Raw genomic sequence first — 13733 nt, 5'->3', positions numbered from 1 at the left:
CTTGTGGAACTTTCTGACAGGAACTCAGAGGGCGAGGGATTAGTCTGTATGCATTTGCTTTCACAGTAAGTCTTCCCTGCTGGGAGATATAGGTTCGCAAACAGGAGCAAGTACATTGTGGAAGCAGTGGTGGCCCTCGACCAGAGGGAGGATCCCACTGTATGCCAGTTATTCAAGCTTTTGGCGCTATTAGAGCTCATTACTGACTCCCTGTGGGACTTAGTTAGACTTCCAGCAGGCCACTTTCACTCAGTGTTCTATCCTGTGCAGCCCACATCTTTTTATGAGTGTTTTATTCACAGAGCACTAGGATGCTCTTGAGGGCTCTTTAAACATAGCCAAAACATTGTCTAGACAGTATCCTGTGGCATAGGAATGTCAACAGATGCTGGCTCAACCTAAGGTAGATTCCTTGATTGCACAGGTAATCAAGAGCACGTCCCTGTCAAGTGGGGGAGGTGTAATATTAAAGGATGTGCAAGATCACAGAATGGATGTGGCAAACTGTTGCAGAGGACAAGCCTTTCCCCTGCCTTTTTCTAGCAGGGGTGGATTATGTAGCCAGTGCTCTCTACAACATCATTCCGGAACATACAAAATTCCTGAGATTCCATGTGCTAGAGAGAGATCAGTTCTTGGTGCTTCCTTTTCAGTTGACAACAGCACCCTGCACATTCAGCAAGGTGGTGGTAATAGCATATCGACACAGGGCAGGATTACAAGTGCATCCATACATGGACGACTGGCTGATCAGAGCTCTGTCATTATCAGAAGGGGAACAAGCAGTGGCTCAAGTGGTCCAGGTCTTGAACAAAGAAAAATCCAATGAGTCTGCAGTAAACATGTAGAACAAAAAGAAACTGCAGAGAGGAATGCACAAGTTGCAGGAACTTTATTTAAAAAATCATTAAAATATTTTCCAAAGGATGGCTTTCGTTTGCATAGGGACCGGACCAACATGGTCTGTATTTTGGAGAAACACTCCTTCCTCAAGGGTCTGAGTTGTTCTATGCTTCACTAGTTGAGAACCATAAGGATTACGATGTTGATTAAAATCCATAAACACGCCTGAAGAGCCTGGGCTGGATAGTGAATTTTTGAAAGAGAACCAAGTGATTCTGTCCCAATGGTCATAGAAGATCCAGATCACTTTGGTCTTATAACATGGCTCTTGAGAGCGTGGCATTAGAGTGTAAAGGATACTCTGAGGTAGTCATTGCTACTTTCCTCAGCGCCAAGAAGCTTACACTATGGCATGGGAGATGTTTCAACAATGGTGCACGAAAGAGAAGGTGGAGCCATGTAGTGTTCCGATTATGGTGGTGCTAGCTTTCCTCCAAATAGATTTTGACAAAGGCCTCGCAGTGGTGTCACTCAGGGTCCAAGTAGCCCATGGACACAAAGATCCTTTGGCTTCTCATCCGGACACAATGGCACTATGGCACAGTCCACCAATAAAACAACTGTTTCTGTCATGGAACCTTAAAGTGGTTTTTAATGATCTGTCAGGTGCCTTATGAGCCTATTTAAAAGTCGTCCTTATTGGATCTTACCATAAAAAACATTTTCCTCATGGCCATTACATCAGCAAGGTGAGTTGGAGCTGCAGGCCTTGTCGTGCAGGGAGCCCTTCTTCAAAAACACAGAACTGGGAGTTTCCTTACACACAATCCTGTCCTTTTTGCCAAAGATCTTTTCGGTGTTTCATATTGATCAAGATGTAAGATTACCAATGTTCCAGACCACAGGGTCAAATAAAAAGACCAGATTCTGACAGTCGGATCATTTATTTATGCTCACCAGTCTGGCTAGATGCGGTAGACTGATGTCTAAGGCTACCATCTCAAGATGGATGCATATGTCCCTCTTGTCAACATATGTATATTGCTTGTGGCAAGGTCTCCTTGAAAGCACATTCCAAAAGAAGTGTGGCTTCTTCATAGGCAGAAGCAGAGAATGACATGGTGACAGAATTCATCCACCATGCCTGTTCCTACAGATAACCACAGGAAACCATCCCATGTCATTCTTTGGTTTCTATCTCATCCTCAGTTCTTCTACACCAGCATTCTTTAATTCAAGGCTTGAGGGTCAGTGGTTATGCCCAGTCATATTCTGATTCTTCCCTATCTCCTTAAAGAATGACATGGAGGATGGTTTCCCACAGTTATCCACAGGGACGGGAACAGTGATGAATTCTGTCACTGTGTCATTCTCTAAGTAGAAGTTCAGGAGATTTCATCTGGGGAGATTTATAGGGCAGTGGCCTGGTCCACTCTGCATATGTTCTCCAAGTTCTACAGAGTGGACATGGCTGCACAGGAGGACACTGTCTTTGGATCTTCATTGTTATGAGCAGACGCAGAGATGCCACTCTAGATTTCTGGAACTGCTTTTGTATGTTCCTACTATCCAGAATGACACAGCTATTGCACTAGAAAAAGAGATTAGATTTTTACCTTGCTATATCTTTTCTAGTAGATAGGTGTGTGGTTTTTGAACCCCACCCTGTCAGTATTTACTCTGTCTTCCTACTGTCTCAATCAGGATGTTTGAATCAAAACTGAAGTTTTGATGTCCGTCAGACTATAACACATTGGGGGAAAGTTTGAGCTCCATAAATATTTCTGATTGGTATGGTTACATTTTTATTGTTCAATTAAAATGTTTAATATGTTTGTTATACTTTCAGTGCAGAACAGATTTGTAGTTCAAGGAGTCTTCCCTTACCCCTCCTTATTTATTCCTTTGTATAGGGCTATCGCCTGCTTTGGTACAAACTGAAGAGGGCAGTAAAGCCCTTGAGAAGGAGGAGGAGTTGAAAACCTGGAATGGATTCCTTCTGCATGGCTCGCGAGCTTGGGGAGAATACTCTACTGTCCAGAATGACACAAGGTAAGAAGCTGATCTCTTTTTATGTTTGGGCCCAGAGTCAACATGGTTGTGCACTAAGCATCTCTCCCATCTCCCCTTTTCCTCACCCCTATGAATCCAGCATTGCTCTTTTGCCCTTGATTTTCTAAACCTGCATGTTTTTAACTGAGTCACGCAGAAGGAAGTCCCCCGGGCTGGTCAAAGAGGCAGCTTGCCTTGATCATTGCTGGTGAAAGACATGTAAGTGTGGAGGCCTGAGAGGAGCAGACAGTAGTGTAGCTAGGGAGGTTGGCGCCCATTACAGTGGCACCCAGCAACGCTACACCATGCATCCCCCTGCTCTTCCCTGTTGTACCATGCACCCCTCACCGCTTGGGGGCCTCCCACCTCCCCTCCACATACCTCTTGAAATGTTTACCAGCGCGAGCAGCATCTTCCAACTACTTCTCACACTGGCCTTGGCTTTTTTCTGACGTCACTCCCTGGACTCAGAGCCAGGAAGTAACATCAGAAGAGAGCTGAGGATGGCATAAACAGCAGGTAGAAGATGCTTCTCACACTAGCGAACATTTCATGAGGTGCGCAGGAGGGGTTGGCAGGAGGAGAGGTGCCGACGCCCCCTGTGAAAATGACACCTGGGATGGTCCACCCCCCCCCCCTTACTACACCACTAGTATCAGGGGTGAGGGAGAGAAAGAGAAAGAGATGCCATAATGTAACCATTGTTTATCTGGGCACTAGTGGCTAAGGTAAAAAGGAGCTCCTAATTGGCCATCAGACTCAAATGGTTTTGAGATAAAAATTGGTGGGCTTGTGCCCATCCAGGTTCACCCATAGCTAGGCAGAGAACAGTGGATAGTTTTGAAGCCAACAAGCATCTGCTGGTCAAGGGGTACTTTTACTAATCCTACTTCTTATGTTTCTGGTGTTTATCAAAGTGAAATTCACTGCATTACATACTTGAGCCCAGGGAGGCCATATTTACAGCATCATGGCTAGCAGTTGCTTAGGATCCAGCATTTGGGAGTGGGTTTATGAGTAATAGGGAAGGAGTTTCAAAACCCCTGTAAACCTCTGGGACTACTCACCTGCTTTCAAGACACAAAACTAGAAGCAGTTATAAAACTCAGAGCTAGCATTTCCTGACTTCCAGTGTTTGTGCATCAGGAGATCAGCAGTTTATTGCATTACAACGGGGTTATTTTAAGAAGTTTCAGGATGTGTGGCAACCATTAACAAAGTATTGTAAAGATTAATTTGAAATTGTTTCCCTTACATTTATCAACTTAAGGTGTAGGGTGGGGGGAATTTTGTTATTATATGTTATACTAGTCTTATAGCCCGTTACATTAACGGGTGCTAGAATATATGTGTGTGTGTCTCTCTTTATTTCTTTCTCTCTCTCTCTCCTTAGCCGTTTTCTTTCTTTCTGTCTTTCTTTTTCCTTGGCTGTCCATCACCACCCCTTGCCTGCTCCCCCTGTCCATTCTCCCTTCCTTTTACCTCCTCTGTGTCCACCACCACCCCTTCACAGTTCTCCTTATGCAGCAGCAGCCCTTCTCCCTTTGTTTTACCTCCTCCCTGTCCAGCAGCACCTTCCTTCTCCCCCTGTCCAACATTAGGCCTCCGTTCCTTTTTCTTCACCCCCCCCCTGTCCATCAGCACCTCTTTCCTTCTCCCCCTGTCCAGCAGTAGGCGTCCCTTCCTTTTTCTCCCCCCCTCCTCCTTCTTATCCCTATGATACACTTACCTTGCTCTGCCCCTGATCAGAGGTTCCCGACAGCCGCCCAGTTGCACCCATTGGAAAAGTTCCCTCTGCGGCATCCCGCACCCCTCCTGACGTGACTCCCTCTGTCTTTCTTTCTGTCTGTCTCTGTCCCTGGCCCCCTTTGTCTGTTTGTCTTTCTGTATATCTCCCTGCCCCTGTGTCGTTCTTCTTTTCTTTCTGTCTCCCTCCCTCTGTCTGTCTGTCCGAAGCAGCTTTCCCTCCCCCTCCATTTCCCTTCCCCCACACCAGTTCCCTGTGCACCTGCCCCTGTGTCTTTCTTCTTGTCTTTCTGTCTCCCTTCCTCCCTCTCTCTGTGTGTGCAAAGCAGCATTCCCTCCCCCTTCCATTTCCCTCCCCCCACACCAGTTCCCTGTGCAGCAGCATTAGCGTTTCCTCTACCCCCTTTCCCTTCCCACAGTCGCGACTACAAACGCGGGCCCGAGTCCTTTGCCGCCCCCCCCTTCCCTTCCCTTCCCGCGGGCCCGACTACACATGGCGATTTAAGCAGCGTGTGCATCAGTCTTCACACGCTGCTTCGGGTCCTTCTACTGCCCTGATTTATTCTGGCACGTCCGGAGCAAATCAGGGCAGTAGAAGGGCCCGAAGCAGCGTGTGAAAACTGATGCACACGCTGCTTAAATCGCCAGTCGGGCCCGCGGTAAGGGAAGAGGGGGGGCGGCAAATGATTCGGGTCCCGGGCAGCGGAAAGTCGCTGGGCTCCTCGCTGGGTGCCCTGAGTGGACGCGATCCCTCTCCTCTCAGACCCCCCCCCCCCCCCCCCCCGGAGGAACGGAGATCGAGTTGCCACCATTTTGAAGATCGTTCTGCCCTGCTCCTTGCCTTAGTATATTTTTAATTTGAAAGACACGGTGGTGGCGGCGGCTCCTCTCAAGATTCCTGACTGCATTGGATTTCCGACGCAGGTGGGGATCCTGAGAGGAGCCGCTGCCTCATCTTTCAACTTAAAAATATAGTAAGGCAAGGAGCAGGGCAGACCGAAGAACAGCAGAGTCTGGTGCAGTTCGAGAGAGGAGCCGGTAGCATGCAGAGTGAGAGGCGGGGGTGAGGAAGGCCGCCGCAGCTGTGTAAGTTTTGAGTTTTTTTTATTTGAAAGCCACCACCGGGGCAGCGCATGCGCACTCGTGTTTTCGCGACGGATCAGGGAACACGACTTTTGAGTGCGCATGCGCGGCCTAGCATTTTATTATATTAGATAGGATACTGGAATATATGGGTGGGAGGGATGAGAAAGGGGGAGGGTTAAGAATTTATGAAATGTATCAATGATTGTTTGTAAGTGATATATTTATTGTTAATGTGAATGAATATATTTAACACTTAATGTAATTTTGAAAATGAATAAAGAATTAAAAAAAAAAAAAAAAGGATATCAGCAGTAAGGACACTAGACATGTTGGACCCAAGTTTTTTAAAAACAGCTTCAGGGTCAGCAAGGGGCTTTTGCTGGTGCTTATTCCACCAGAGGCTGAAGTAAAAAGGTGGCCCTGAACCACCGGTGCAGCTCATCCTGAATAAGAGGCTTGGAACTGCCACGCTTAGAGGTGGAGAGAGAACGAGGGAAATGGATGCTAGAAAGGTAGTGGGATGATGGGCTGGAGAGAGAGAGGGGATGCTGTACCTCACAGAAAGAAAACAATGAGATTGAGATGATTATTTTTATGGGTAGCCAAGGGGCTAGAGGACAGAATGCTGGATTGTGAGGTAGGGAGAGATGCCTGGTACTTTGGAGAGGATAGAGAGAAAGATGATAGAGATTGGGGGTGATGTGCACTCCCCCTCTTTCACATTTATCTACAGGCAGAAACTCTGGTGCAGCAAGATTAAAAGTTCATCTAGTGGATGGAATATCTTTACACCAGCTCTGATCATGGGTTCCAGGAGGGTCTTGTAAACAGTCGGTGGGATGGGAATAGTGGGAAGACTTGTGTTCCTAAGTGTGGAAGAGCTGGGCTTTTTGGTTGCCTCTGATTCCTCAGTTCCTTTACAGTTGTGGGGGAGGGGGGCGGTCATGATGGTGAAGATGAAAGGCTTGTACTTAAAAGGAACAATCTTATCTGCAGAGACCAGCAAAATCCAGCGAGAAGCCTCGGCTCTGCCAGATCCCATCGGAAGACATGGATGCAGATGAGGGACCACAAGTTAGGAGCAGTGAGCATGGGCGAGGTGGAAGGCAGGACCCACTGAAGGAGAAAGACCAGGAAAGGGGCCAGCAGGAGGAACTGGTCCTGCAGCAGGTAACAGCAAAGGCCACATTTAAAAATTCCTCATGATTAAAAAAAGGGTAATGTAACAGATGCTAACACAGTGGTTCCCAAACCTGTCCTGGGGGCTTCCCAGCCAGTCAGGTTTTCAGGGTAACCACAATGAATATTCATGAGAGACATCTGCATGCAAATCTTTCCCATGAATGCAAATCTCTTCCATGAATATTCATTGTTAATATCCTGAAAACCTGACTGGCTGGGGAACCCCAGGATAGGTTTGGGAACCACTGTGCTAACAGACAAGGAGCACTGGATCGATCCTCCATTGCCAATGCATTGCAGCCAGTCTCCATGCTGTCAGCTACTCAAACTGGCCTATGTATGCTACTCCAGTTCTGGTCATCCTTTTGTCTTGCCCTTACCCACCCACCACTCTCTCACTAATGAAGCTTTTCTGCAAATCCTCCTGGTGCTTTGTATCCTGACCACTTATCAAATGATTTTTTGCACAGACACAGAGATATTATAACAAGATGCATATGTCTTTGTAAACTAGCACAGATTCTTGCCAAACCACACTGAAAATGAAGCCACAGATATTCATGCCTGCTTGGAATTTTCATTGGGCCGATATTCAGAATGATTTAAGCTCTGGCCTGTTTATATCGACTTTCATCACCCAAATGCCAATATTCTGTGGCACTAAGCTGGGTAGTACTTTGAATATCGGCTCTGACTGGCCCCAAAAATGTGGGCGGGCCAGGTGGCTGGTACTGAGGAGGAGCCAGGGCATATGCGAGTACCGGTGATATTCAGTCAGGGCCTGCATAAGATAAGTGAGTGAATTTAGGGCAGCTCAAAAAGCTGTCCTAAATTCAGCTGCTTATCTTATGTGGGCCCCTGCTGAATATAGGGACAGTGCCTGCATAAGTATTTTTTTTGTTTGTTTTTTAAATTTTTTTTTTTGAGTGGCGACCCCAGTCATAATCAATAAAAGTTTATTGTTGTTCGATGAAATCTGACTCCTTGTTCTCATTGATGTACCGAATAGAATCGTATCATATGATAATGCTACATGATTCTCTAATAAACAATTAATTTGTGACCAAATTGATTTCCAAAAGGCCATGATAAAGGGACAATAGAATAATAAATGATCTAGAGTCCCTGCTTCAAATTTACAATGCCAGCATCTATTAGACTTAGAGCTGTCTGACTTTTGTAATCGAACTGGGGTCCAAAATGCTCTATGCAACAAAAAGAACCAAGTTTGTCTCATTGATGCAGACACTGTACACCTCATCCTCCAAGACCAAATTCGTGGCCATTGAGACGCAGAAATTTGATGCTTAATCTCAATGCTCCAAATATCTTTGAGGCCAGTCTTTGGTTTTTTATTTATAAATCCTGTTATCAATTTATACCACTGTGCGGCTTGGTGTCCCATGAAGTCCGCCTGAAAGCATAAGAATTCCAGACTATATTGATTATTAAGATTCTTCCATTCAGGGAACCCCTCCTGAATAGCCTGCTTCAGTTGCAACCATTTAAAACTTTGTGTTTTATTAAGACCATATTTTTGCTGCAACTGTGAAAAATCAAGCAGTTTACCATTTGAAATAACATCGTTTAAAACCCGTATGCCTGCAATAATCCAAGTAATTGGAAAAACTGCAGTAGATTAAATTATACCTTCTGGTGGAATTCGTTATGTCACATTTATAAAATGGAAAGCATAATTGCTATTCAAAAACGATATTATAATAAATTTAAAAAGATCTGGGGGCCATTGATAACTTACTATAATGAGTAGATACCATTTTCTATTGAAAGTATATTTGCAAATGGGGGGAGGAGGGTGAATTAAAATTTTACTGTTGGTTTAATCAATAGAAAAGAATATTTATTTTTGTATATTTTTTATTAATTGCTAAAGAAAAGGGTGGGTGGGGAGGGAATAAATTTATTTATTTAATGTTATACTAGAAAGAAATTCAAGTGATGTATTTAATTTTAAATGTTTTATTATTTGTACACTTGTTGTAAGATTAAGAAATGAATAAAGAACTTAAAAAAAAAACAAAAAAAATTTTAAATCCTCCAGAGCCCCCAATTCCCTGATTCTTACACTGTCCCAAGGATGCCCTCTCTCTCCTCCCTGCCAGGTGGCCCCCTTGCTCTTGGCCCTTAGCCCGGTACCTCAAAAATGGTGGTACTTTGTATAGTACTGTGAGAGGTTGCAACAGCCATTTTGGAGGTGCCTGGCTACAAGGGGCAGGGGCAAGGAGGCCATGCTCCTGCCTCTCGGTGATCTCCCACTGAACCACTAGGTATTTAGGTAGGACTGGGGGATCAGGAGCTGTAGGCTTTTTGTTCTTTTTTTATTTAAAACACAAGAAATACTTTTCAGGTCCTGTCCCAATATTCAGCTGGGCCCACATAAGCTCCAGAAGTCTGCCCACCCAGCTTTGGCCATCAATATTCAGTGCTGGGGTCAGTTTATGTCCTGACACTGAATATTGGGGGGAGGGAGGGGTTAAATCAGCTGGCAATGGTAAGCATTTTTTAAAACGCTGACTGCTGCCGGCTGAATATCGGGGAGCATGTGTCTAAGTAATTAGTTTGTTTAATTTGATTTTTTTTTTAAATTTTATTTTAATACAAAATCTCACAGAAAAGTACAATAAAAGCCCACCACAATGAAAATTGCAGTAAAAGTAAACAGACAGAATCCCCAATAAACTCACCCACCATTCTAATAATAAAAAATCTGGGTATACAAATTTAAAACTAGTGAGAGTACACCAAGTGGCAACAGTTCCAATGTAATAGTTGACAAAAATGTACGTATATGTTTCTCATTCTGTAGCATTAATACAACCAAAATAATCATAACATATGTTTTTAATGCCTTCTGAAACAATACCGCTAAATAGTGTGTGCTAAACGCTAACTCATCTATAGACTCTAATGGACGGGTTAGCGTTTAGCGCATGCTAATATTTAGCGAGCTAAAACAGCTAATGCGCCTTAGTAAAAGTACCCCTTAATGCACTAATAGTAGAGGGAATGTGGTTCTATAATTTTGGTGCATAATGAGAGTATGCCTGCTTAAGAGCAGTTTCCAAATTCAGTAATCTTCCAGAGAGTACACTTACCCCTCCGTATTTGCGGGGGTTAGAGGCAGAGCCGGCCTGCAAATATGGAAAAACGGCAAATAATATTCGGCCTGGTTCTGCCCTTATCCCCCGCTTCCCCCGGCTATTTTTAGCCCTGTGAGCCCCCCCTTAAGCCTTACCTGGTGGTTTAGCGGGTTTTCGGGGCAGGAGTGATCTTCCCACACTCCTGCCCCGTGCAGATTGCTCACAGGAAATGGCTGTCTTGAGCTCCCGTAGTCTCTCGAGCCATTTCCTGTAGCGATCTGCACGGGGCAGGAGTGTGGGAAGGTCGCTCCTGCCTCGAAAACCCGCTAAACCACCAGGTAGGGCTTAAAATAGCCAGAAAAATGAAAGTAATTTTTTTCATTTAAAACCACAAATAAGCGAATCCGTAGATACGGAATTTGCGAAAACGGAGGGGGAAGTATATACTCAAATGCTTCACATTTTGTGATCGCAGTGACCGACTCGGGACATAAAATTCAGACAGCGCTATGTACATCTAGTAGCACTATAGGAATGATAACTATTAGTAGTAATACTGCACACATCTTTAGCTAACGTCCCTGACCCACCTGTGTCTCCCCAATAGCCGTGCCTCCTTTTGAGGGGCATGCTGTAAGATTTGCAAGCAGATCTTTATAGAATAGCACTTAGCAAGATGCACATGCCAATCCAAAATGTTGCCAACTAATGCCAGGAATTGATTGCACCAATTACTGATGTTAATTTTAACTAATTTAGTTGCATGCATCTCAAGGTAGCAAACGATTTTGCTATGGAAATTTGCATTTATAGAATCTGCCCCTTTATGTCAAATTATATAGTTCACTCGGAAACAACAAAAGAAATTGACTCTATTCTCTCCACAGAAAGCACACACAAAGAAACCAAAGAACTTGTGGAGAATTGACGTACAAGTTGATGGCTTTATTGAGGCAAACAAATAATCCATACAAATACGTCTAGGGCCGGAACCTCTCGAAACATATGGACCCTACACGGTCTATGTTTCTTTTATTTATATACAGTGTGTATGTGTGTATATATATATATATATATATATATATATATATATATATATATATATATATATATATATATATATATATATACGAATTATGCTCGTAAACCAAGGTTCCACTATATATATATATATATATATATATGTATGTATGTTTGTGTATATATATATATATATATATGTATGTTTGTATGTATATATATATATATATATATATATATATATATGTATGTTTGTATATATATATATATATATATATATATATATATAGTGGAACCTTGGTTTACGAGCATAATTCGTTCCAGAAGCATGCTCATAAACCAAATTACTGGTATATCAAAGCGCGTTTCTTCATAGGAAGTAAGGGAAACTCGTTTGATACGTTCCCAACACCTCCCCCCCCAGAGGCCAGCGGCGCTGCTCCTCCCCCCCTTCCCCCCTTCCCCCCCCCCCCCGAGAACTGGCATCGCTCCCTCCCCTGCTCGCAAATGCCCCTCTCCACCCGAACAGCATTCAGTCTTACCTTCCCATCTGGTACCGGCATGCAACCCACAAGACGTGCCGATGCCGGTGAAAGAAGTTCCTGTCTCTTGCCTGGGCCTTGAACATCTGCGCATGCTCAAGGCCTTCTGGTTCTTGCTCTCTCTGAGATTCGAGAGCAAGTACCAGAAGGCCTTGAGCATGCGCAGATGCTCAAGGCCCAGGCAAGAGGCAGGAACTTCTTTCACCGGTGCCAGATGGGGGGTAAGACTGAATGTTGTTCAGGCGGGGGGTTCCAGTTCACGTGGGGGGGGGCGTTACTCGCAAACCGAGGTTTGACTGTATATCTTTATTCATTTTCATTCTAAAATCAGTGCATATAAAAATTGCATAACAAGTTACCTGAAAAAAACAGCACTTATATCCATCAGTGAAATACATAAGAATAATTTTCACCCCCTCCCCCCCTGATTTCAATATATTCAAGATACCCATACAATGGTACTAACAACTCATAAATAAATAAACCAGTCCTTATACATTATCCTTCTCCCTCCCACCCACCCCCCCTACCCTGGATGTACAAAGTATAACCAAAAGTAAAGGTCTATGTTTCGACAGGGGTCCCTACTGGTCCTAAAATGAACTTGTGGATTAAAACAAAAGATCTCTGCATAAAATCGATGCATTCAAACCCACAGCGTCGTGCTCCAAATTCCCAGGCACAAAAATGAAAAAAAAGTTACATAGTTCAAGCATGTACATTCAGTCAATCTATAATAAAAATATTTTTGATAAAGGTGGCTCTCAAATATAATTCATCCATATCTTAAGATCTTGGTGTATAAAGGTTGTCTATCTAGTAATTTACAGAGGTATTGTTGACAGGATAAATAAAGAAAAGATCTTGAAGTAAGACATGCACAACTGCCTAAGAAGGATATACTGAATTGCCAGAGACTTAAAGGCAGTCTTGTGTACAATCTAAACCAGTGGTCTCAAACTTGCAGCCCGGGGGCCACATGCCAGGTACTATTTTGAGGCCCTCGGTATGTTTATCATAATCACAAAAGTAAAATAAAACAGTTTCTTGGTCATATGTCTCTTTAGCTATAAATGACAATAGTATTATTAAGACTTAGCCAAAAGGAAAGATTTATAAACTATAAAGAGTTTTACCCCATGCAAAATTGTCATTTCTTTAATAAGACATTAACTATTTTTTCTGAGGCCCTCCAAATACCGACAAATCCAAAATGTGGCCCTGCAAAGGGTTTGAGTTTGAGACCACTGATCTAAACCATCAGACGTATGAGTATGCACATAAATTGTGACCACCCATTGGCCAGACAAAAAGAAAAGGGATACCAAAGTGCAAAAAGCACCAACCATACATATAAAAACAACCCAAAAACCACTAAGCACAATAGGTCTTAAAAACTGGAATGTAGAACACTTTAATCAATACCACCTGACACGGCTTGTGTTTCAATTAGAAACCTATGTCGGGGGGGGTGGGGGGTGGTGGTGGTGTCAGAATGAAAAGTATATGTTTGCCCTACTTCGTAGCGCAACATCAACAGTGTCAGGAATGCGTATTTGCAATATTGAAACATCTCAACGTGCCGTTGATTTATTTATTAAAAAATTTGTATACTGTATAAATCCTACACAGTTTATGTAACATTCATAAATATCGAACAGTTGGAACCGAAGAACAGTACCGGGCAGAGCTTTGGATTCTTGCCCAGAAATAGCTAAGAAGAAGAAGAAAAAAACCCCAACAAATTTTTTGATTGACTCAGGTTGGGCAGACTAGATGGACCATTCGGGTCTTTATCTGCTGTCATCTACTATGTTACTATATGCTACAAGTTCAAAAATAATAGAAAGCGCTTTTCTGTATGATTCAGAATATCTATCACACATTACATGATATCTCATCATAGGAAAGCATTTACAAACGCATTTTCAACATTTTATTGAAACCTAATCTGTGTGAACCTAAGTGCAGAACTCCTGCCAGAGCATTCCAAAGCTTTGCACTCCCCACTGACAACATAGTGTCGCCAATCCTTGGAATGAGAAATTGCCACCCTACCACCCAAACACAGTTTCATACTATTTTTCAACCGCAAACATCTTCTGGGCTGACAAATTTCAAAAGATCCTTGCAAAACAGTAGGAGATACACGATACAATAT

The 13733-nt window shown here is 43.4% G+C and overlaps 1 protein-coding gene across 8 annotated transcripts in view; it reads left to right on the top strand.

The window, feature by feature from the left end:
- HDAC7 (histone deacetylase 7) overlaps nucleotides 1-13733 on the top strand; it is a 543111-nt gene that overhangs the window by 445720 nt on the left and 83658 nt on the right. For all 8 annotated transcript variants that reach the window (XM_033936587.1, XM_033936586.1, XM_033936589.1 and 5 more), the window contains one exon: nucleotides 6724-6897. In XM_033936587.1, coding sequence (XP_033792478.1) covers nucleotides 6724-6897 — 174 coding nt within the window. The remainder of the gene's footprint in view (nucleotides 1-6723; nucleotides 6898-13733) is intronic.

This window comes from Geotrypetes seraphini, chromosome 3 (genome assembly GCF_902459505.1).
Source record: "Geotrypetes seraphini chromosome 3, aGeoSer1.1, whole genome shotgun sequence".
NCBI classification, from domain to species: Eukaryota; Metazoa; Chordata; class Amphibia; order Gymnophiona; family Dermophiidae; genus Geotrypetes; species Geotrypetes seraphini.
This window is presented reverse-complemented; position numbering and strand designations above follow the sequence as displayed.